Genomic DNA, 26326 nt, shown 5'->3' with positions numbered 1-26326 from the left:
GATGAGAATTTGATAAAATTGGCCCAAATTCTCTCATATACTTTATTCGTTCGCGATTGCCCTTCTTGAGCCCATGAGGATGGAAATTACTCCTGAAGCACACCCGAGAGACTACAGCGTTTCCCTCTCAAGAACCAGACCATCAGTCTCAGTAATGCCGGACAAGGGTGCAGGACTGCCCCTCTGAGAAAGAAGGCCCAGCCTGAGAGGAAGAGGTAGCAAGTCCCTGAAGCTGAGCTGGGGCAGGAGGGGAAACCGTGGCCTGTTTGGCCAGTAAGGTGCTATCATCACCACCTTGACCACCTCCGCTTGAAGCCTCCGTAAGAATCTGAGGATGATCGGGAACGGGGAAAAGGCGTACGCCCTGTTGGAGCTTCCACTGATCTGTCAGGGCATCTATTCCAAAGGCTTGGCTGCAACGGCTCGAGTGCATAACTTCTTGATTTTGAAGTTGCAGGGGGATGCAAATAAATCTACTTCGGGACTTCTTGGAGCAGAGTAGAGCTCCAAGTGTCCCCGTCTCTTCACATATGAGATGTGGTGTTGTCCATCTTCAGAAAAACTGACTTCCCCTTCAGGAGATGAGTGAAAGATTGGAGGGCGGACCAGGCTGCCCGTAACTCCAGGACATTCGAGCCTGGGTTGTGAAAAGGGGCACCTCACTTGCTTTGAGCAAGTTCTGACCGGCAAAGGCCTCCCCAACCAGTACCACTGGCATCAGTCAAGACCGTGACCCACGAGACATGGGTGATGGAGTGGCAGGTGAGCAGACTTCTGCACTGGAGCCACCAGAAGAGGCTGTTCCTCATCACTGAAGTTGTGTGAATGGACTGATTGCCATGTTCCATCGTTGAAGAAACCCTATCTGAAAAAGGGCGTAATCTCCCCAGAGACCACTTGACCATTGTGCCGATAATCTTTAAGCATTGCGAGGCTTTTAGGTGTGAAGAGCTCGGAGCTCGTGAGATTCTTCCTTGAATGACTGGAATCTTTTCCACGGGGAGAGAGATGGAACTTTCTACCATGTGGAACTAAGTACAGTATATCAGGCACTGGACTAGTTCCAGATTACTTTTTCCCTGACGTGCTGGAAGAGAAGCAGAGCGCGCCCCCACCCGACCCGTCTGGGCAGGCCCAAACTCAAAATGGCTTAGCCGGCTTTCGTCCCCTGGATGCCTGGCTCTTAGCGGGCTTCTGAAAGGATGCCTGTCTTCTGCTCCAATTCCTTTTGATATCTCAGCCGGGCCTGTAAGAGCGTGCTTCCCTTGAATGCTCAGTACTAGGTCTTCTGTGCTGAGGCCTTTTCTGATTGAACAGATGCCTAACCTGAGGCAGGAAGCCAAGCTCCCACCTGTGGCCCGGGCTATGGCGCTATCCAACTTGTCACCAAACAGCGAGGACCCTTTAAGGGGATCCTACACCAGGCCTGCTTGGATGCTGGGTCAGTGAGCCAGGGGTGCAACCACAAGGCCCGCTTGGCAGTGACCGAGGACAGTATAGTCAGGGATGACAGGCAGATAAGGTTGATTGAAGACTCCCCCAGGAAGGCCACCGCCAGTTTCAGCTCCTGGCCAGTTCTTCTGAGACTCCTCTGATCATGGAGTCTACATTCTCCATCTAGACCTCCATGGCCAAGGCGTTTTTGCAAGCCATTCAGGCTGACCCATAAATCCTTTTAAGATCTTGATATATTCTTCTCTCAAGCCCATCTTTGAAGGATACCGCATCTTCCAGAAGAATTGTGAACGCGTTTAGCTAGTCGCATCAGAGCTGCATCTACGAGGGCAGCGTTTTCCAGATATTTCACTTCCTCAGCCTTGAAGGGGTATAACCTGGAGGTTCTACTTGACATAGAGGTCTTCTTATCTACCTTGCTCCATTCCTTGTCACTAATATCCTTTAATTCAGAGAGGAGTGGAAAATTGGAATGTTCTTTCACCAGATGCTTAAAGAATTTCTTCTGTTTAGCCATGGGAGTAAAAGAGTCTTGCCACTTAAGGGCCTCTTTGAACACTTTAATTAGTGGAGAAATCAGGGTGAAGTCAAAGCCTCTGACAAACTCATCTCCCTTCATCTCGCTGTGCTAGGAATCAGGGGAGGAATCATAAGGCTGGAATGGACCCGGATCCTCCTGGGCCTCATCAGCCAAGGAGCCAGATAATGTGGTGGACTGGCTCTGCATGCAAGATGTACCCCACTCTTTGGGGGATTGTTTCTCCACTCGTTTGACCAGCGTCTCCATTAGCCGGCTTTCAGCATCTTTTTCTTGACCACCTTGGCATAACAAGGGTCACATAAGGACTTGACTTCCGGGACCCGGGTCTCACAACTCCAGCAGGATCTGTGATCAAAATGGCTGTCGTGGTGGTGGGTGTGGTGTTTGGAGGAGGAATGGGAACATCTCCTCTGTTGGGAGGAGGAATGGGAACATCTCCTCTGAGGTTGGGTCCTAGACAGAGTCACGTCTGGACCTTGATAAAGAAGGTGGGCATTGTGGCCTGGCAAGGTCTCTGTCATCTTGGACAGTAAGCTGATGGCCTGACCTGGAATGGCTAAAAAAGGGAGAGGGCAGAATGTGACATTTAGGGAATCAGTCCATCTGCACGTGGACCTGGCCCTCCCCTTCTCATGCCCCACATACCTAGAGAATGAGGGCTGGCTGTACGGAGGTGGTGATCTGTCCATGGCACCCTGGCAGACGAATAGGAGGTGATCCTGCAGCTTTGTAGGAACACTCACATGTCCTGGAACAAAGGAGTACAAATAGCAGTGCAGCTTCCCCTTTTTTTTTTTAACAGAAACGTTTTTATTAATCAAAAAAAAAAAAAAAGGCAACAGTACAACTTATGCACAATTCTCAATACAAACATATTTGACAGAGTTCGAACCTCAATCTTGATGTAAAACAAGTAAGGAAAGAAGGAAGGTGTTACTTTCAGACAGTAAGAGAGTGGGCACTCAACCATGGATCCCAGATACCGCCAAATTTCTTGGGGCATTTCCGCCCCATATATGTACGTTTATATAGTGGCAGCACTGAGTCCACCATCGAGTGCCACTGGGAAACTGTAGGGGGAGACGACTGCTTCCACATCTGCAGGAGTGCTTTTCTAGCATAAAAGCAGAGATAAAACAGTAGGAGACTTCTATAGGTAGTCTGAACTACACTATCCGTTATGCCAAGGAGAAGCACCTTAGGATCCATGTCCACCGAGAGACCAGTAACAGCATTGATATCAGCAAGTATGTGTTGCCAATACTCCTGGATAAGTGGACACTCCCAGGTGACGTGGTAGAATGTACCAGTCGCCTGCTGACACTTAGGGCAAAGTTCCGACTGGGTGGGATAAATCCTAGCCAACCGTTGGGGAGTATAATAGGCTCTATGTAAAAATTTTAGCTGAATAAACCTGTCTCTTGCGGAGATTACCCTTGGGAGGTAATTTTGAATCGCTGAGTCCCACTCCTCCTCGGAGAGGGACGGGATGTCCCCTCTCCAGACTAGAAATAGGGGCGAGTCCTCACCGGGGTGCCCACAGGTGAGGCGTAGATATATAGAAGAGAGAATCCTGTCCACCCCACGGGAGGCAAGAAACCTCTCCACCCCGTGAGGCTCAACCAGGACCCTCCCGGGGAATTGGGCCTGCGAGGCATGCTTCAGCTGGAGGTATCGAAACAACATCCAGGAGGGAAGATCATAGGCCTCCCTAAGGTCTGGAAAGGGAATGAGAGTCCCCCGAGGCATGACATGCCCAAGGGTAAGTATTCCAAACCTGGACCACAGGCCAGGATCTGGGATAGAGGCAAAATGCCGAAGTTTGGGGTTGCCCCATAGCGGTGTATGAGGGGAAACAGAGTCAGCAGCTTCCCCTTTAAGAGGCATCTTAGCCCCCCTTCCCTCTTTTACCATAGCCCCAGGCTGAAGCCAACCATCATCTGGGAACCTGGGGCCTGAGGAGATGACGCAAGCTGCCTGTAGTAATCCTTAGAATGACAGGGCTCTGAGGGATTCAAACATCCCCGCCGGAATGACGGCACCGCCGTGCCCGGTCTGCGCCTGTGCAGTGGTGACCTGCCGTAGAGCGCCTGCATGGCCGCCGGGTCCCCTGCCACACTGTGCATGCGCGAAACCAAGCCTCGGCTTTGTCCGAGGATCGCACATAAGCAGTAGCGAGCCGGAAGACGGAACCGAAACCCTGGAACGCACTTGAGTTCCTGCGCCATAGAAGCAAAAAAAAAAAAAAAACACACAAAAATACAAAGGCCTTCCCCATCACAGGACACAGGGGCCTGGAGCCACCCACCCGCCCATGGCTGGGCCCTGGGCTATCTTGAAACTGCCCGGCATCAACTTCCACAATCAATTTTGGACATCGATAGACGTAAGGAGGTTCAATGAGAGGACAAGAAAGGAATGCAGTCTCTAGTGGCAAGCTCAAAATTTATGGGAGTGGGGTCCTATAGCATTGGAGAGGAGGCGGGGTTAACCCACATGTAGTCTGCCATGGAGTCTGTCAGGAAAATAATGTTTACTGACATAGATGTTTTTTTTTTTTTAAATCAATAAAAAAAAAAAAAAAAAAGAAGTGACTTGTATAAGAGAATTTGCTGGAGCGCTGTTTTGCTTGGTTAACACCTGGTTTAAAAGAGAACTATGGCCCAACCTTTTTTGGCCTTAGTTCTCTTTTTGTTCACAAGATGACATATAGTATGTTCTCCTGTGACAAAAAAAAAAACTCATGTGCATGTGGCGGGCTATTGCCCACTATCTCCTGACAGCGCAGAGCCGCGATGCAGCTGGGACAGATCCTGACAATACTGTCGAGATCCACCCTGCAGACTGATTAACAGCTGGCACTGCCTCACTAGAGCCAGAGCCAGCTGTGCCCGCCTCCTCCCCAGATTTCCTCCTCTGTCTGCTCTTCCAGTCAGCGCTATAGAATCAGAAGGGGGGGGTCCCTGTGGGGGTGGCAAAACCACGCATGTGAAGTAAAACATCATTTACAATATCCACCAAATCTGCACAAACCACGAACAAATAAGTCTAGTTGTATGTAAGATTTAATAACGAGGTGTAAAGTCAGTGTGGTTTGACAACATATACCCCTCAATATCTCCGAAACTAAAGTGGCACGTTGGTCTTTAAAATTCAGCAATATGGGGTGCAAAGTGGGCAGGGTTTCAGCATCTATAAACGCACAATATCTCTGCAACCAAAGTGGCACAAACGTTTATTTTTGCAGCACAAACGAATGGCATGTTTGTTTTTAAAATTAAGCAATATGGGGTGCAAAGTGGGCAGGGTTTCAGCAACTATAAAACGCACAATATCTCCACAGCCAAAGCAGCACAAATGTCGCATTTGTTTTTAAGATTCAGCAACATGGGGTGCACAGTGGGCGGGGTTGCAGCAACTTTAATGCACAACATCTCCACAACCAAGGAGGCACAAACGTTTATTTCTGCGGCACAAACAAATGGCACGTTTGTATTTAAAATTCAGCAATATGGGGTGCAAAGTGGACAGGGTTCTTAGCAACTATAAACGCACAATAACTCCACAACCAAAGTGGCACAAACGTTTATTTTTGCAGCACAAACGAATGGCAGGTTTGTTTTTAGAATTCAGCAATATGGGGTGCAAAGTGGGCGGGGTTTCAGCCAATATAACGCACAATATCTTTGCAACCAAATCGGCACAAACCAGCACAAACGCGACACAAACGAATGGCGCGCTTGTTTTTAAAATTCAGCAACATGGGGGGCAAAGTGGGCGGGGCTTGCATTACATTGCATGTTTAATATCTCAGAAACCGCATCGGCACAAATGCTAATTTTTGAGGCACAAATCAGCACAAACGAATGGTATATTTTTATTCAGGTTTTACAAACATGGGGTGCCAACTTCACACAGCTTTTAGTAACACTTTAGGTCCTCATTCATTACATGGCTGTAAAGCGGGGTCTCAAACTGGTGGCCCTTCAGCTGTTGTGAAACTACAAGTCCCATGAGGCATTGCAAGACTGACAGTTACAAGCATGACTCCCACAGGTAGAGGTATGATGGGACTTGTTTTGCAACAGCTGGAGGGCCGCCAGTTTGAGACCCCTGCTGTAAAGAGTCACTTTAAGACACAAGGTGTAACCCTGCCCACCCCACACTTACCTGCCAGAACCAACTTCCTTGTAATATACACAGACTGCATCGGAAGAGCTCCAAGATTATATTTCCACGGAAGAAGACCTCTAGAAATATACACAACGCTCCACCAAATACTGCGAATAAGAGGAGCAGATGAATGTGAAGGTCCAGCTCCTGCCTGCCATGGACATGATAGTAGAACAGGAATCCTAAATAAAAAAGTCTCTCTGATCAGAATGCATTTTACCACTACAGCTGCTGGAGAAATATACACATGCTGCAATCACCATTTATAAAAAAACCTAACTCAACTATCAACAATTTAATCACAGAAAATAGAACTCTTACAGTAATCCTGCTATCCTAAACGAGGTTAATTCAAATTGAATTGTTTTAAAAACAATTTACGTTGGGTGTACCTTTAATTAAAATGTCATACTAAAACAATCACTGGATTAAACCAGAGATAGAGACATCCTTGAAAGGAATTACGAGTTGGCCATCTAAAACCAAACGTAATATATTGCAGCTTTCCGGTCCTTAGATGTGGTGGCTGCATTTGTTTTTGTTTTTTTTCCCCCCCAAGAAAGGCACAATTTCTGCCAGTACAGATATATACCCGTTTATATTACCAGAACTCCAGTGCCCTTGTCACCATTTTCCCAGCCATCTTCTGTGAACTACAAAAGGAGGCCACCCTAGAGTTTTATAATGCAAATCAGCAAAGCAAATCTAGCACAGAAAGTGTTAGTTTCAGGATCCCCAGGTGAAAATGGAAGGAACAAAGCCTAAAAAAGGGAAACAAATGCAGCCACCACATCAGGACAGATAAGCTGCAATATATATATTTTTTTGGTTGTGGTTTTAGACTTTACCATAAGGGCCCAGAGCAGCCACCCTAGTATATATCCACTGGTTAGTGGAAATGTCACAAAGGGGTTGATTTATTAAAACTGGGGAAAGCAAAATCTTGTGCAACTGTGTATGATAACCAGATTCTAACTTCAGGTTGTTCAATTAACCGCTTGCCGACCGTATCACATAGATATACCCGGGCAAGACGACGCTGCTGCACCAGATCATGTACCTAGTACGTGATCTAGAACTTCCCGGTAGGGGGTGCACGCATGCCACCAGCGACCCAGCCGTGCTGTGATTAAACACAGCAGATGTCGATCAGCGGGTACCGGTGTCCTGCCAAAAGCTCCAACCTGTCAAAAAGTCCAACCACGTGTATTAAACATGTGCAAGCGCGTGCAGTAGAACGGCTTTCTTTGATGTAAAAGCCATCAACTACACCAACTCCCCTCACCGCTGCACTGCGCCTGCACAGTCTTTGTGTAACACACAAAAATCATTCCATGAAATTCTCCAACTGTTATGGCAGCAGTGCACATGTGCGGTAACACTAACATCCCCTGTCTCCTCTTCCGACCATATCGCACATAAATCAAAGGAGATACATGGACAGTTAAGCAAAAATACAGTTTTATCACATCAGATTCAAAGCAATGAATATGATGAACTGGGAAAATAATTTACGGAACAATGTATTTGCAGAACTATGTTCACACTCACATACATATCCACACATTGTAAACCAACTGCTCTCACCACTGCAGTGAGCCTGAGGCATCAAATAGACCAACTGCTCTCACCACCGCAGCGAGCCTGAGGCATCAAATAGACCAACTGCTCTCACCATCGCCGCGAGCCTGAGGCATCAAATAGACCAACTGCTCTCACCACCGCAGCGAGCCTGAGGCATCAAATAGACCAACTGCTCTCACCACCGCAGCGAGCCTGAGGCATCAAATAGACCAACTGCTCTCACCACCGCAGCGAGCCTGAGGCATCAAATAGACCAACTGCTCTCACCATCGCCGCGAGCCTGAGGCATCAAATAGACCAACTGCTCTCACCACCGCAGCGAGCCTGAGGCATCAAATAGACCAACTGCTCTCACCACCGCAGCGAGCCTGAGGCATCAAATAGACCAACTGCTCTCACCACCGCAGCGAGCCTGAGGCATCAAATAGACCAACTGCTCTCACCACCACAGAGCGCCTGAGCTATCAAATAAACCAACTGCTCTCTCACTGCCTGGGGACTGAGACCCCTTCTCCCCTGGGGACAGGCATCCTATCTCCCCTAGGGACAGGGACACCCTATCTCCCCTGGAGACAAGGAACCTATCTCCCCTGGTGAGAGGGACACCCATCTCCCTTGGGGACAAGGACACCCATCTCCCTTGGGGACAAGGACACCCATCTCCCTTGGGGACAAGGACACCCATCTCCCTTGGGGACAAGGACACCCATCTCCCTTGGGGACAAGGACACCCATCTCCCTTGGGGACAAGGACACCCATCTCCCTTGGGGACAAGGACCCTATCTCCCCTGGGGACAAGGACCCTATCTCCCCTGGCAACCGGGACTACATCTCACCTAGGGACCCCATCTTCCCTGGGGAGGGACCAGGACCCCACCTCCCCTAAGAACAGGAACCAGATCACCTTGTGTGTGCGCCAACCTTGCCACCCTGCCTGATCACCCTGAGTGTGCCAACCTCACTGCCCTGCCTGCCGTGTTTCCTGTGTAAAGGACCTCCTGTGACAGCTCTTATCAGGACTTCACCCCACCGTGTGCTCCCCCTACATGGATTAGTTTAGAAGGGATAGAGGCCAGAGACATGCCCAGAGTACACAGAGGATACACGGGATAGATTAGAAGGCATGGAGGCCTCCTCTGTGCACCCTGGATATGTCTCTGGGCCTCCATCCCTTCTAATCTATCCCATGTAACCTCTGTGTACTCTGTTGTATGGCAGAAAGTAAAAAAAATATATATTTTTTCAAAATTGTTGGCCTTTTTTTGTTTATAGCAGAAACAATAAAAAAAAATGCAGAGGTGAAATACCACCAAAAGGAAGCTCTATTTGTGGGAAAAAAAAGGACATCAATTTTGTTTGGGTACACTGTTGGGTGACTATGCAATTGTTAGTTAAAGTAATGCAGTACTGTATCGCAAAAAAATGTCAGGAAGGGGGGTAAATCTTCCAGAAGGTCAAGTGTTTAAGCTTTGACAATAAAACCTGGAAGCAGATTGGTGTCTATGCACAGCTGCAGAAGATTTTTCACTTTCCAGTTTTAGTAAATCAACTCCAAAGTGTCTGTTGGCCACAATGCAGTGCGATGTGGTAATTTGTGCACTGCATTTGTGCCAAAACGCAATGGTGTGAACCAGCCTGATAGGCATTTTGCATTGTCTTGCATTGGAATATGGCAAAATGCCCGGCACCTACTGTGAACTCAACATTGGTTTTGCCCCTCCTTCACTATTTTTTATTTAACATTCCAGGCAGGCTCAAGGCCAGTAAGGAGGCTTACTGCTCATTGTAAAAGTTAAAGCGCACACATTACTTTACCTCCTATGGCTCTGGATTTATTGATCAACAAATGTCACTGGGACAGAAGAGAGGGTAAATCTCATACGCTCACCATACTTTACAATCTCCTTTAGATCTACCATCAACTCTGTAGTTCAAAAGCCTTCCTGATTAGATCATTTAGGTAGGTCCTCATATTACAACGCTTAAATCCAAGGTTGATTGTACGGTCAGATTTGAACGTGTAGAGCACCAGTGTCCAACTTCTGGACCTTCCTGGGCCACATTAAATACACTAATGCCCCATACACGGCTGGATTTTCTGATGGAAAATGTTCAATGGGAGCCTTTTGTCGGAAATTCCGACCGTGTGTAGGCTCCATCAGACATTTTCCATCGGAATTTCCGTCCCACAAAATTTGAGATCTGGTTCTCAAATTTTCCGACAACAAAATCCATTTGCGTAAATTCCGATTGTGTGTACACAATTCCGACTCACAAAGTGCCACGCATGCTCAGAATAAACTACGAAATGGAAGCGCTCGGTCTGGTAAAACTACTGTGCGTAATGGCGATAGCACATTCATCACGCTGCCCTAAACTGAAGAGCAGTAACGATGGGAAAAGCAGGAGGTTGAAAAGCGCGAATCGTCTGCTACCAAACTTCTACTAACACCAGATTAGCAGAAGGAGCCCAAAGAGTAGCACACTTGGTATTAAACTTCCTCTTTCTAGTGTCGATGTGCGTGTTGTACGTCACCGCGTTCTTGACGTTCGCAAATTCTGACCAAGTTTGTGTGACAGTGTGTATGCAAGACAAGTTTGAGCCAACATCTGTCGGAAAAAAAACATGGATTTTGTTGTCGGAATGTGCGATCGTGTGTACGCGGCATAACAATAAGGATAGCGGATGTGCAGAAAAAGTTGGGCAGATCACAAATTAACGTTCACAGGTATAGATAATGTACCTGAGTAATAAAACTTAATTTTTGGTATCTTTTTTTTTTATCATAAAAGTAAAAGAGGGCAACATAAAACTAGTGCGATATTTTACACTGTTTATGATAAACTAACACATCAATATCTGGTTTGATGGATATAGTAGCAATTCTCAAGGTGCTCAGCAGATATTTTGGTTCTAACTTTGCCCTTCATGTGCTTCACCCTTGAAAATAGTTGCTCACAAATAAAGGTGCTGCTGAAAACTGATGGCATGAATAAGGCGTGATTGTGAAGAGCGGGAGATTTTTCTTTGGGAAGATAAAACGTATAAAAAAAGTTCAGTAGAGACACTTGTTTCAATTTTTCTTTGGCCACATGTGTTTGCGAAGTGTAAATGAATTTTTACAATAAAATCCCAAAATAATAAAAAATTTGATTTTAAGTACGTTTATGATTTTGTATTGGGCCGCACTCCTAGCTGTCTTGGATCGCAGGTTGGACACCACTGGTGTAGCGTGAGATTAATAGGAACACACTACAGAGGTTCTCTTTATACAAAGTTTAAAAAAAAAAAAAAAGAAGGTTTTGTTTGGAGTAACTGAAGCTGATCCATTGCTCCCTGTTGCTGAATTCTGTGGCCGGATGTAGCTCTATGGACACGTTCACTGAGCGCCAGAGTGAACGACTAGAGTGAAGCACGGGACAATCAGTTATCCCCTGTCTAGTATATAACTGGAAGTATGTTTATATTACATAAAATGGACAAGATTAGTGTAAAATACCTTCAACAAATACAGCAATGGCGAGCATCATTCTATCCATGGCAACAGGAACAGCTTTTGTGGTGTGGGTGATGATATCCACCACCCCGGAGATGCCATAGAAGAAATACATGGTGGCATGCTGCCAGTTCATAAGATGGTCCCACTGCTTCTCTTCATGATTGTACAGCTTGAGGTGTGGACCATCCGGCACAAACTGTTCAGCCAAAATTCCTGAGGGCAAAAAAAAAAAAAAAATTTCATTTACAGACAAGCAGCAAGTATCTATCTATCTATCTATCTATCTATCTATCTATCTATCTATCTATCTATATCTATATATACACACACACGTCTCAGTCAAACATATGATATAAAATACATACGTACATTGAAGGAGTTTAAAGGATAGGCTTACCGTATTTTTCGGCGTATAAGACGACCTTTTACACGTAAAAAAATTGGCCAAAAAGCAGGGGTCGTCTTATACGCCGGGTCAGCTCCTCGGATGCCGGCTGGGTGTTCGGTAATACTGTATGTCGCTTCGGCTACATACAGTATATACCGCTGAGCCAATCCTGGTGAGCGATGTATTCAAATGAATACAAAGCCTGCTCGGATTGGAGTAACGACCTCTGCCAATCCGAGCAGGCTACTCTGTAGCCTGCTCTGATTGGCTTGGAGAGTCAGAGCGGCGAGGGCTGATGATGTTACAGCCTCTGCCAATCCAAGCAGGCTTTGTATTCATTAATAGAATACATCGCTCGCCGTGATTGGCTCCAGCAAATGCAGGAAGAAGGAAGAAACATGAAGCCTCGGAAGCCTCGAAAGCCGGGTCGTCTTATACGGTAAGTACAGATTTAAAAGCATTTTTGTCCTGTAAGATTAGGGGGTCGTCTTATATGCCGGGTCGCCTTATACACCGGCAAATACGGTATGTATTATTATTCAATCCACACGATTCAAAATTGATGCCTTTTTTTTCCTCACAAATAGAGCTTTCAATCAGTTCTATTGCAATATTGCTTAATATTTTTTTTGAGTACTGGTGCAGTATAATTTTTAATTTTATTGATTACTTTGTAGATAGTAGACAAGATGTAATGGCATAGACAGGATAGTGGACCCAACGTGTTTCGTCTCATCTGGGGACATCATCTAGCCCAGATGATGTCTGTTTGAGACAAAACATGTCAGATCCACTGTCCTGTCTATGTCATTACATCTTGTCAGGCTGTCCACAAGGTTTAGGAGTGTGTCTATGGGAATGTTTGACCATTCTTCCAGAAGCGCATTGGTGAGGTCAGGCACTGTTGTTGGACGAGAAGGCCTGGCTCGCAGTCTCTGCTCTAATTTATCCCAAAGGTGTTCTATCGGGTTGAGGTCAGGACTCTGTGCAGGCCAGTCAAGTTCCTCCACCCCAAACTTGATCATCCATGTCTTTATGGACCTTGTTTTGTGTACTGATCTAAATCATTTGGTGGAGGGGGGATTATGGTGTGGGTTTTTTTTTTTAAGGGGTTGGACTTGGCCCCTTAGTTCCAGTGAAGGTAACTCTCAAGGCGTCAGCATACCAAGACATTTTACCAAGACATTTTGGACAATTTCATGCTCCCAACTTTGTGGGAACAGTTTGGGGATGGCCCCTTTCTGTTCCAACATGACTGCACACCAGTGCACAAAGCAAGGTCCATAAAGACATGGATGTGAAAGTTTGGGGTGGAGGAACTTGACTGGCCCTTCACAGAGTCTTGACCTCAACCAAATAGAACATCTTTGAGATTAATTAGAGCAAGGCCTTCTCGTCCAACATCAGTGCCTGACCTCACAAATGCGCTTCTGGAAGAATGGTCAAACATTCCCATAGACACACTCCTAAACCTTGGGGACAACCTCCCCAGAAGAGTTGAAGCAGTTATAGCTATAAAGGGTGGGCCAACTCAATACTGAACCCTACAAACTGTGCGTATAAAGGCAGGTGTCCCAATACTTTTGACAATATAGAATATAGTGTGTGTATAATATATATATATATATATATATATATATATATATATATATATATATATATATAGGAGTATAGCTCCCATGGTTCAGAGAAGTAGGATCTCCTAGTCTATGGATAGTGTAGGACCCACTAATCATGGGGTACTTTGTCGTAGTAAGTGGGCTTAAGCACCGTATAGCAATATGGTGTGACCAAATCCACATATTTTTTGACAATGTTTTTTTGAAAATGTCTAGGTGTTTTTAAAAAGCCTTGCTGGAGGTAAATGTTAGTTTTGCATGCATGCGCTGTAATATTTTTGTATATATAAATATATATATATATATATATATATATATATATATATATATATATATATATATATATATATATATATATATATATATATATATATATATATATATAGCTGGTTCACACTATTGCGATGGCAGACATTGCATGTAATGCGCAGCGCACTGCTGTTCACATTATATGCGTTGTCTGTGTGGGTGCAATGTCAGCCATACAGATAGATAGACCCTTTTTTTTCTGTTCGGACCAGAATCGGATCGCATGTGTGTTCACACCTATACGATCCGATTCATGTCCGAACTGTCAGTTTGCAGTACGATATGCGAGCTGAAATGGGGGTGTCGTTAACATATAATGACACTCCCCAGCAGTTTGCATAATGCAGTGTGAACTGGCGTGCATGGCGGGTGCAATGTAGGAACCTGCAGTTGATTCATGGGGTTTTCATATCACAATAGTGTGAATCGGCCCCAAGTCCACATACAAAACATGGAAAAGGTTCTCTGCTTAGAGGATTGTACAGTGTATCAGGAGTGATATGGACACTGTAAATGCGGTGACGTGTACGTGCAACCATGGCTTTACAATATTGAATACTCAGAATTATCTGTAATTGTTGGCAGCGGTGATATAAAGATCAGGTGGAAAAAGGAACTGAAACAGGCTGGCCTGAAAATATGTGTTTTCAGGAAGCACTTAACCCCTTCCCAGCCATCAGTGTCATTAGTACAGTGACAGTGCTTATTTTTATCACTGATCACTGTATTGGTGTCACTGGTTCCCGCAAAGTATAGAGCAAAAAACAAAAAAGGCAGAGGTGATCAAATACCACCAAATGAAAGCTCTATTTGTGGGGAAAAAAAATGACATACTTTTTTGGGGGGACAGTGTTGCACGACACGCAATTGTCAGTTAAAGTAATGCTGTGCCGTATCACAAAAAGTGACCTGATCATGAAAGGGGGAGGGGGGTAAATCTTCCAGCAGTCAAATGGTTAAATGGATCAAATGTTGGTAAAGAGCTTGTGGGAACAATAAAGAGAGCTCCATATTACAGATACAACACAGGAGGAATCTGCTGGCTGGATCATGTAGTTAACCACTTCCCGCCCAAGGTACGTCCAGGGACATCCTTGACTTTCCGGGGGTATATCTGAATGATGCCTGGAGGCCACAGACATCATTCAGATATCGGCGTTTTGAGCCTGCACCATAAGAACGATCATAGTGGCTGTTCCACCGCTTGATCTTTCTTACGGGAGGGGACACCCCCCCTCCCGCCACCCTCCGGTGCTTCTACCGACTCACCGCTTCCATCGGCGAGTTGGTCACAGGATCCGCCGGCCCCCGGATAATACCAGAGATTTCCGCCAGACCAGATCGTCCCCGGAGTTTCTATGATCGTTTGGAGGCCGGGCGATAGAGAGATAGAGAGATTATATATATATATATATATATATATATATATATATATATATATATATATATATATATATATATATATATATATATATATATATCTATCTATCTCTATTAGTTTCTTCATCAATTTAGGCCAATATATATTCTGTTACATTTTTTTGCTAAACGGTTACAGCGTCTACAAACTATGGGATTTTTTTTTTTTCACTACTACTAATGGTGGCGACCAGTGACTTATAGCAGGACTACAGTGATCAGTGCTAAAAAAAGAAAAAAAAAAAAATGTACCCGCCAGGAGTAGCTAGCTTGGCTAATGTTGAGGATCAATTGCTTTCACTCTAAGCCTGTAATTGCCGCCGCTAGGTGGCTGGGTACCTGGTGGCATTTGATATGAGAAGGGCAATGCAAGGTCAGATTATGGGTATAAGGGGTATCCCAGCCAATGGACAGAGGTTTTCTTAAATCCCAGGGCCTGCTGGGAGAACCTATATATTTGGGTGGAGTCAAGTGATTACGGTTCTGTGCCATCTGGACAGGTGTCTGGTTGGACGTGTGTTGTACTGCTCGGGCTGCTAGTTTGGGCCTATCCCGAGCACATCTGGCTGCCTGAGGGCTTATCCAGAAGCAAGAGAGCAGCGCAGGGTTGGGATTAGTCCAACTAGAAGTGACGGTTCTACCGGCCGGAGAACCTGATGTGGTCGGAGATAGAGGGGAAGCTGTCGCCACTAAAGGGACCACAGTGAGTAGCTGAAGCAAATACCGAAGCAGTATTCTCACTAACCGGGGACGGTGAAGAATCGGGAAACTTCAGAGGGTATCAAGCCAGGGATCCAGCCAGTGGAGGTAACGTTTGCAGAGCAGCCTTGTGTGTCAAGCCATGGACCAAGCAGACCATCGGGATGAAGCTTGAGAAGTATCTTGAGTGCCAATTTAGGATCCCAGCAGAGAGGCGGGGGTGATGCTTGAGGAAGCTACCGTGAAGATTGGAGGAGCTCAAGGGATTCAGGGGCAGTGAATCATCTAGCCTAGTGAGAGAGACTGGGAGCTCAGTGGGCTGAAGAACTACAATGAGTGATTGTAGTGAATGTGTTAGGAACTGTTAAAAACTGTTGCCATAGGAGACAACATTCCTACAAATGCAGATGTAGCGTCTTGTTGGATGCCTTTCCCTGCATGGCTGTCCTCCTGTTGAAGTCTCAGAGTCTGCCAACTAATTTTGCAACTACCTAAGGGTGTCCTGGCCCTAACCCTCTCTCCCAAAGTTGCAAAGTTCTGTTAAGAGAAATAACATTTCTTATGCATTCAAGAAGTGTCTGGTGCCCAATGACTAACTACTTTGCACACACTATGTCTCACAATGCACCATATACCGAAGGATGTCAGCTACCTCTGGTCCTGGAGGTTCTCGTTAGACAGAAGGAGGCCAGGGATCTTGCTACATTTACATTCTGCCTGTGTAATCTGTGGGTCCCGGTGGATCACAGCAGTAGTTGATTTCCGGCTGCACACCCCAGACCTGGGAAGTGTTAAATCACGTACCTAGTGATCTGGTGCAGAGCGGATACCCTGCCACAGTATATCTACAGTGGGCGGTCCACAAGTGGTTACTTAAAGGAGTAGTAGTATAAGAATCCATTTTTCCCCATTATGCTTACCTAGGTGGATGCAGCATCAGTCTGATGAAGCATCTGTCCCCCGGCATCTCTGCACTGAGATCTGAACCATCTAACACCGACGATTGCTTGGTTCTCTCGGTTCCACCAAGTGGAGAGCTGCTGCCTGTCAATAAGCAGCTCTCCTGGTCTGCTCCTCCACGCTCACATGAGCACTGAGCTGAGGAGGGGCAGGGAACAGCTGTCTCAGCAGCTTGCTAAGAGGCTAAAACAGCAATCAATCCAGGCATCTGGCGGAGCCAGACTCCCAGAGACGGGATGACGCGGTGCCTGGACTGACATTGGTGACGTCCGCAGAGAGCGGACTTTAGAAAACGAATTGCATTCCTGTGACCCATAGGAGAGGCCCAGCCAAACGAGCTCAGGCTGGACTTCTTCTTTAAAGCGGTGATAAACTAATTTTGTGATTTTTTATTTTTTTACCTGTAAATGACTATCTCCTAAATGTGCTGTCATGTCTTTCCTACAGAGCTCTGTGCTGCGGCCGTCACTCCCACACGTGTGGAAGCGAACACAGAAGGAAAACTGGGTGAGGATGAAAGCCCTGCTGGAGGACTTAGTTTCAAGGCATTGCATACTAGCACATTATGACATTACTTTGCAGGAGTAAAAAATCTTTATTAATATTCCCTTTAGATTTAATACCGTATTAATAAAATGTTCCTCTGTTTAAACCCTTTAGTTTATTCTTATCAGCCCTAATAACTCTAAATTGTTCTCCTTCTCCATTCATTATTATTTTCCTGATGATTTTTTTGTTCTATTTTATTAACCGTTATTATTTAAAAAAAGCGCAAAAGTAAAAAAAAAAAAAAAAAAAAACAAACACACACACACACACACACACACACACACCACTTTATTTAATTTATAAATAACTTTGCAATGCTTTGCACCAGAATAATAATTTTTATTTAATTTTAAAACAGGACAAAATTACAGAGTAAAATATGCACTTTATCTGCAGTAACACTATTAAATTTTTCAACTGCTACTACTCAATAAGAAAAAAAAAAAATGTATTTTTTTCAGTTTTTATATTTTTGTTTAGTTATGTTTTATTATCTAAAGATTGTGAAAAAAATAAATAATTTTTGCGAGACAATATCACGAAAAGAAAGCCTTGTTTGTTTTAAAAAAAAAAAAAATATATATATATATATATATATATATATATATATATATATATATGTGTGTTACGTTGTTATCTTAAAGCAAAGATTTACCCAAAAGGGGAATTTCCCTTCCCATTTAAGGCATCTTCCCCTGCTCCTCTAATAAATAGCACTTTTTTTTGGGGGGGGTACCTGGTTTTAACAGTAATCAGAAGTTCTCCTTGTGGGAGGATTGTGGGACCAGTCACAATGCACAGCACAGCAAACGCATGCACAGTGGGCAGCCAGCTGTGAAGCAGGCTCGGGTGAGCACAGCCATGGATCCTTGGACAAGTGAGTATCTGTCTATTAAAAATCTACAGCTAGAGTTTTTATAGCTGATGATTTTAAATTATTACAAATATGACTGGAGCTCCTCTTTAAGTAAATGTCAAAGTTTTTGCCAAACAGGTCCATAGCAGGATGGTAAAAATTGCTCTGGTCCATAGGAGTAAACGGGTATGAGAGGCAAAGTGTGTTTACATTTTAGGTGAATAATGATGCGTCCCCACTGTCCCTGTCTAGGCAGGCCAGTCAAGTTCCTCCACCCCAAACTCGCTCATCCATGTTTTTATGGACCTTGCTTTGTACACTGGTCCAAATCATTTGGTGGAGAGGGAATTATGGTGTGGGGTTGTTTTTCAGTGGTTGGACTTGGCCCCTTAGTTCCAGTGAAGGGAACTCTAATGCCTCGTACACATGATCAGACTTTCTGAAAACAAAATTGTGGATTTTTGTTTGAAGGGTGTTGGCTCCAACTTGTCTTGTATACACACGGCCATCGTTTATGCGACCAACAATTATGAACGTAGTGATGTACAAGACGTGCGTGATATCTCCATTACAAACGCTAGTTTTACAAGACCGAGCGCTTCCGACTCGTACTTGATATCGAGCATGCGTGGACTTTTGTTCGACGGACTTGTGTACACACGACAACAAAAATTTGTTGGCGGAGAATTTGAGAACCTGCTAGCCAACAAATGTCCAATGGAGCATACACAGTCAGACTTACAGCCAACAAGCTCACATCCAACATTTCCCATCAGAAAGTCCGATCATTTGTACGCGGCATAAAGGCAGCAGCATACCAAGACATTTTAGACAATTTCATGCTCCCAACTTTGTGATAACATTTTGGGGATGGCCCCTTCCTGTTCCAACATGACTACGCACCTATGCACAAAGCAAGGTTTATAAAGACATGAGCAAGTGAGTTTGGGATGGAAGAACTTGACTGGCCTGCTCAAAGTCCTGACCTCTACCCGATAGTACACCTTTGGGATGAATTAGAGCGGAGACTGTGAGCCAGGGCATCTCGGCCACATCAGTGCCAGACCTCACATATGCGGTTATGGAAGAATGGTCAAACATAGACACACTCCTAAACCTTGTGGACCGCAAAGGGAGGGCCAACTCAATATTGAACCCTACGGACTAAGACTGGGGTGCGATTAAAGTTCATATGAGTATAAAGGCAGACGTCCCAATACTTTTTGTAATATAGTGTACTATAGTTTACTGGTCTTTCCATTTGTCCTACCCACTGATAAACCCAGAGCCTGGAACTGAGATCATTCCTGCTGTTCCCAAGAAATGTAGAAAGCAGTGGGTGAATCTGCCCCTCCAAACAATATAGGTTTAAAGGGGTTGTAAAGTCAGAAGTTTTTTTTAGCTTAATACATTCTATGGATTAGGATAAAAAGCCCTTGTGTGCAGCAGACCCCCTCAGCACCCCCCCCCCCAATACTTACCTAATCCCCAGCTCTATCCAGCTATCTCCAGGAGTTCCTCGGTCGTCTGAGACTCTCCCTCCTGATTGGCTGAGACACAACAGCAGCGCCATTGGCTCCTGTCAAAGTCAGCTAGCCAATCAGGAGAGGGGGCGGGGCCGAAACACACTTCCATGTCGGAATGGACACGGAGCTGCAGCTCAGCTCAAATGCACCCATAGCAAGCTGCTTTCTGTGGGGGTACTAAACAGGAGGGAGGGGCCAGGAGGGACTCGAGAAAAGGCGGAGGATCCAGACTGCCCTGTGCAAATCCACTGCACAGAGCACATAAGTATAACATTATAATAAAATGGGGCAATTAGTGCAAACAATAAAAAATTGTTAAAATTGCAAGTTGAACACTTCAGGTTAATCACATCACCTCAGATACATATTAGAATAAAGAATAAGTGCAGCGCAATAACAAGTCCCAGAAAGAAGATGGGGAAGACCACGTGAAAGGGTGAGTGCAATCCACTATTGGTGAGTGACAATTCCTCCACCAGCTGATAAATGAGCGCTTATCAGATCGAATGGACCCTTGAATTACTAGGAAGTCAAACATGCTTTGCCTCCACAGGAGAGACATGAAAAGGATCCCCAGCACTTCAGTAAATTGGAACAGCCCAAAACGGATATAAAAGAAATAAAACTATGTAAGTGCTCTCCGTTGATACACTTAAAAACTGATTTTAATTTTATAAAAGTGTGCACTCACATGTATTTCCACCATAATAGGTATGTAAAGTACCAATAGTAGCGAGTTGCCGTAACAACGGCCGGTATCAACGGAGAGCACGTTGATTGTTTTATTTCTTTTATATCCATTTTGGGCTGTTCCAGTTTACTGAAGTGCTGGGGATCCTTTTCATTTCTCTCCTGTGGAGACAAAGCGTGTTTGACTTTCTGGTAATTCAGGGGTCCATTCGATCTGATAAGCGCTAATTTATCAGCTGGTGGAAGGATTGTCACTCACCAATAGTGGATTGGACTCATCCTTTCACGTGGTCTTCCCCATCTTCTTTCTGGGACTTGTGGTTCCTCAGTGGATTTTCATCTTGGAATTGGACATTAATGTTATTGCACTGCACTTATTCTTTATTCTAATAAGTATAACATGTTTATTTAAACAATTTAAAAAACACAAGATTTTACAATCACTTTAAAGTGAAATGTCTTCAGTTTCCTCTACACAATATCATTATGAGTGCCAAGTACAAAGTACAAAACTGAACAAAAAGAGACGTCAGTAACAGTTCAGTATACAGCCAGTACAGGTAAAGGAAATGGCAGTGCCTCTCCCTGTCACAATGTACACACTGCCCTAATCACATGACATGACAATGACTTAACAACTCAGATTTATAGGCTCAAATCCAGTCACGGTGACACAAGCACCTCATGGAAAGTGCAAACACAATGACTTGACTTACCTATCAATGCAAAGATTGCTTTCACTGCTCCTTCGATCACCTCCACACGCTGGAAACCAACTTTGGAACCAAACCAGCAAATCTTTTTATGTTTTCGGCAGGCATATTTCAGGGGGTATTTCACAGACCACCACAGGCCAAAGATGAGGAAGAAACTTCCTGGAAGTGCATGGCCCTTAAAATTAGCCATCAATTCGGTAGTTCAATTTCTGTAAAGGGAACAAAAAAAGGATTATAAAAAGGAAATCTGAAAACAAGATTTTGTTCTAAACCAAAGAGCTAGTGAGGCAACCGCTGAGCCTTTTTTCTACATTCTTGAAATAGAAGGACTATAGATATGCATTTCGGGATAGGACAGCCTTATATATTTGCATTTGTATTATAGGAGGGCATTTGAATTCTTAGGGCCAACCGCTACCGATTTTAGATGCAGAGGCAACAGACGGGGTATACACATGTAGCGGCCATGATGTTTTGTGGCTACAGCCGGCATTATACCCCTTATTGCTTCAAGCGATTCCAATGTGCATGGCTGCGGCACGTTAGTGTGGCCATCAAGAGGTTAGAGCAGGTGGTGAATCCGAATGTGGATGGACAATAAGGCCCCATGTACACGAGACACTGTTAAACGTGCGTTCAGAGGCAGTTGGGCGATTTTTTCAACTGCCCCTGAACTAATTTCATCTTGTTTATTGCAGTTTTTTGCAGTTGCGGTTAACAGATTTTCTTTGGAAGAAATAAAAAAAAAAGGGTTCAGACGTAGAGGATTTCCACGTTTCAGGTGCTAAACGCGAGTACACGCATTTAGATGCGTTTTCGTTTATAAGCATTTTTAAAAGGTGTCCTATATTTTAGACCTAAAAGACAAAAATATGATGTAAAACAATGAAAAAAAAAATAATTATATTATAATAATTATATATATAATATTTTTTTTTAAACATTTAAAAATGTTTTAAATTATTTGCTATATATAATAAATAAAATCGCCATATATAGATGTACTTTTTCAAGTAGAAGGTCAAATGTGGCAATGGACATGCGTCTGAAATTAAAAAACAATTTGTCAGGGTAGGTACGCAGCTGTACGTACATGTTTACAAAATATCCTGCCGACATTCGCTGCGCAACCAAAGGATGGGTCCCATGGCGACAAACTCTGACTCTGGACCTCTCACGCAATTTTCTATGTCATTCTAGCCTCATCAAGAGAAATGTCAGGAGCATTTCCTCACATATGCTCATTATGAGATCCATTGCAAAAAAAAAAAAAAAAAAGCACAGAAGTAGAGGCAAATACAAGTAGACAACTATTCACTCTGCTGCTGCTGCTACTCACTCTGGTCAAAATGGCTGAAATAGTTAACTACAATGTTTTTTTGTGCTTGGGGAGGGTCTTAAATGAGGTCATCTTAATAAACGCTTCTAGATGCAAACGCGGTTAAACGCGGCATGCAAGCGAGGCTAAACGGGCATTTTAAACGCAGGTTTCAAGGTGTCAAAAAAATGAGTTCAGAGGACTTTGCCTTAGCGTCCCATGTACATGGGGCCTAATTCTTGTTTTGTGGTGGAAAAGCAATAATTTGCTACAACTCCTTTTGACGTGCAAGGCTTCTTCAATTTCCAATGTAAGGGTAGTATAGCATGTAAACGTCAGCAGCAGCCAATTACAACCCACCTTGTATTGGTCTGATTTCAGGGAACTGAAATCAGATTGGTTGCTATGGAATACTGTAATCTATTGATTTTATTTTATTTTATTATTTATTTTTTATCCCCTTCCTTGCAGACTGGACTTCCCGTGTCTGATAAGAGCACTCTTAGGCCCCTTTCACACTGAGGCGTTTTTCAGGCGCTACAGCACAAAAAAATAGCACCTGTATAGCACCTGAAAAAAGCGACTTCTTTCACTCTAGCCCGGAGGGCTTTCACACTGGAATGGTGCGCTAGCAGGACGGTAAAAAAAAAAAAAAAAAAGTCCTGCTAGCAGCATCTTTGGAGCGGGGAAGGAGCAGTGTATTCACCGCTCCTACCCATTGAAATCAATGGGGCAGCGCGGCTATACCACTGGCAAAGCGCCGCTGCAGCGGCGCTTTGAACCCTTTTTCGTCCACTAGTGGGCGTTAAAACCGCCCCGCTAGAGCCCGAAAACCGCCACTAAAAAGACAGTAAAGTGGCGCTAAAAATGGCACCACTTTACCACCTACGCCCACTCCGCCTCAGTGTGAAAGGGGTCTTAGGCCTCATGTACACTGCTGCTGGTAAACGGACGTTCAGAGGCAGTTGGAATGCCGTTTGCAGCTGCCCCTGAACTCGTCCAATGTTATCTTTTGTGTACATGTACACAGGTTTGTTTAATGTCATTTTTAGGCAGTTTAGTTTACAGGCTTTTCTTTGAAAGCAAAAAAATGAGTTCAGACGCCGAAGTTTCCGACGTTTCAGACGCCAAACGCAGCTAAACCTGGCTAAGTGCGGTAACTCACATTTAGCCGTGTTTTCTTTACAGGCGGTTTTCATTTTTGGCTATTTTGAAAAAAAAATGTTAACAGTTTTCAAACGCTTCTAAATGCAAAGCGGCAAAACTGATGTTTTTAGCGTGGGTTACTATCTGTCAAGTTAAATCATTCAGGAGAGGTTGTAAAAACGTCCCGTGTACATTAAGCCTAAACGTCCATTTACCAGCAGCAGTGTACATGAGGCTTTAAAAGTCCTGTTCCTCTTCAGAGCTAACAGCACAGGCGATAACAAAATAACTGTTGCTTTACAATTACAAATATCAATTGCAAACGTTAAAGCGGAGGTCCACCCTAAAATGGACCTCCGCTCATCTGATCCCTCCCCCCCTCCGGCGCCACAATCGGCACCTTTCAGGGGGGAGGGGGGTGCAGTTACCTGGATAATCCAAGTGCCCCGCTGCCTGCTGGGAAACACACAGCTCCCAGAGGCAGCGGGGACCGTCCGGATTGCGCCGCGCGGCTCGCGCATGCGCAGTAGGGAACCGGGAAATGAAGCCGAAAGGCTCCATTTCCTGATTCCCATACCCAAGATGGCGGCGGGACCCGGCAGCCGAGCGAGCGATCGGCTTCGGGTGCCGACATCGCGGGCGCGCTGGACAGGTAAGTGTCACTATTTAAAAGTCAGCAGCTGCAGTATTTGTAGCTGCTGGCTTTTAAAAAAAAAAAAAAAAAAAACGCGGAGTCCCGGTGGACTCACGCTTTAAGCATAAATTAGGATCTAAAGCTTATCTCATGCCAATAAAACAGGAAATCCATATTGTCTCATCCCTTTTACTGCTTCAAATTGCCTATACATGTGATGATCAAAGAGCAGCTGGGAACTCGGGAAGAAGGTTTCTCAGTAATAAAGGTGCAAACATCACTTGGGGAATACAGAGGGAGAGTGCAAACAGAATGTGTTTAGTCCCTTGCCATGGACACCACACACCGATTCCACCACCTACCCCCTGCAGAGGAAAAGGGCACTGAACAAAAATTACAAACTGATTTATGGAAAATATATTTTAATACAATTTATATGTTAATAGCTGCAACGAACGATACAGAACTGAATATAAAGCATTATGCACTGTCATATAAAGGAAAAGGGCAAATTTAAGAGTAGTCACTTCCATTGCACATTGAAGCTAATAATCTTCACTGTTACCTGACACTTCTTAAAGTGAAACTCCAGGCGGAGGTAAAAAAAAAAAAAAAAATGATATTATATTTATTTATGGTTAGAGCCCTATGGCCAATATGGATACGGATTCATTCAGAGTTAACATAAAACTTACAACATGAAATAGAAAGTGTGCCTTTGGGCTAACGTACGGTATACCAAAATAAGGGGGCATACCCCAGATAAGAAACAAGGAATGAAATTAAATAAATATGAAATGATATAAAACTAGTAATCTCTGAGGAGTATGAATACTTTGAGAAATGCTCTAAAAAGGGGATGGGAGGGTGGGTATCCCGGGAGGGTGGGTATCCCACACAGGAAACGGACAAAGACCACAGGTGAGCAGGCTGGTTAAATCCCCCCCCCAGCTCCTCCCATAAATTCAGGCCACCATACTGGCCTTCTTATTTATGGTTGGAGCCCTATGGCCAATACGGATAACATTCAGAGTTAACATAAAAAAAAAAAAAAAAAAAAATGACCACATGAAATAGACCTGAAAGTGTGCCTTTGGTCTAACGTATGGTATACCAAAATAAGGGGGCAAAAACATTCAGGTAGGAGATAGTTCTTTATTGAATTGAGTTTGATCATTGAGTTTAGTAAACTCCTGAGCCATTTCTACTTGCGGGTTGGGGATGTAGCAAGCGAAGCAGGTAGACTTGCACCTGCCTAGTCTTTTAATGACATGGTCTGGGACCACGTGACGGGATGCTGCCCCAATACGAAAGGAGTGTCCGGAGTATTGGCTATAGTTCAGGTGAAGGTTGCAAAGAAGAATTCTCATGTGTTTCATAAACTGACAGGCGCTCAAGGGTTTGACAGGAAAAGGAAGAAGGGGACTAGAGTCCGGCTATTCGGGCAGTAGTGATAATAGTTGGTTGAGTGTAGCAACTGGACACCAGCTATTATTGGTTCTGTAAAGATGGATGTCTATCCCTGAGCCTACTTGCTGGGTTTTAGAGACCGCTAGGTGCAGGATGAAGTGATCTATGTAGCAGACCAAGCGGCATTTACGTAGGAGTTGGCCTGAATAATTGCTGCACGTGAACTCTCCAGGTCGCAAGAACCCGTAGTAGGCCAAGTACATGGCTGCTTGTAGGACCCTACTGGGGAGAAGACCAAATTAAGAGGTCGTCAGGATGGTCGACATACCCCTAAAGATTTCTCCTGTTATGGGTGAGCGTTTGGCACTGACCGCAGGTTGGAGATTATAAACGCCACGTAGAATGGCTCGTATAGCATAGTATGAGAAGGAGGGTTTTGCGTGGTCCCATAGGGACAAGAAATGTTGGATGCCTGCAAGGTATAAGCGAATAGTGTTGTGTGATAGGGCCAGTACGAAATGAAGGCCAGAATCTGTTTGATGCTTGAAGTCTCCCTGGAGTGGTGTGACAGGAATTTTTTGAAGGCACTCCAGACTGTTTGGTAGGCCTTGAGGGTGTTGTGGGAGAGTGAGGAGTTGATGAGTTGAGTCGCTGTTGGCAGGTGTTGAGCTAATCTAGGATCAGTTGAGACCAGGCAGGGATAGCAGTTGATACTTGGTTGGCTCCGGGCACCTGTTCAAAAAAGGAGGTGTAATTAAAATGGGAGAGCGCATCTTCTGCGAGGTTGCGCTTGCCCGGAACAAATGAACAATAAAATGTTAAACTGAAATTGT

General features: G+C 44.5%; 1 protein-coding gene across 3 annotated transcripts in view; it reads right to left on the bottom strand.

Annotated features, from left to right (window-relative positions):
• TMEM45A (transmembrane protein 45A) overlaps positions 1–26326 on the bottom strand; it is a 60660-nt gene that overhangs the window by 18066 nt on the left and 16268 nt on the right. For all 3 annotated transcript variants that reach the window (XM_077480206.1, XM_077480208.1, XM_077480207.1), the window contains exons 2-4: positions 20986–21194; positions 11255–11467; positions 6167–6351 (exon numbers count right to left, since the gene is read on the bottom strand). In XM_077480206.1, coding sequence (XP_077336332.1) covers positions 6167–6351; positions 11255–11467; positions 20986–21175 — 588 coding nt within the window. In that variant the 5' untranslated portion in view covers positions 21176–21194. The remainder of the gene's footprint in view (positions 1–6166; positions 6352–11254; positions 11468–20985; positions 21195–26326) is intronic.

The sequence above is a fragment of the Lithobates pipiens genome, unplaced genomic scaffold, assembly GCF_037356315.1.
Source record: "Lithobates pipiens isolate NorthernLeopardFrog02 unplaced genomic scaffold, aLitPip1_a1.2 Scaffold_16, whole genome shotgun sequence".
NCBI classification, from domain to species: Eukaryota; Metazoa; Chordata; class Amphibia; order Anura; family Ranidae; genus Lithobates; species Lithobates pipiens.
Note: the sequence above shows the minus strand (reverse complement) of the source record. Positions and strands in the feature narration are given on the sequence as shown.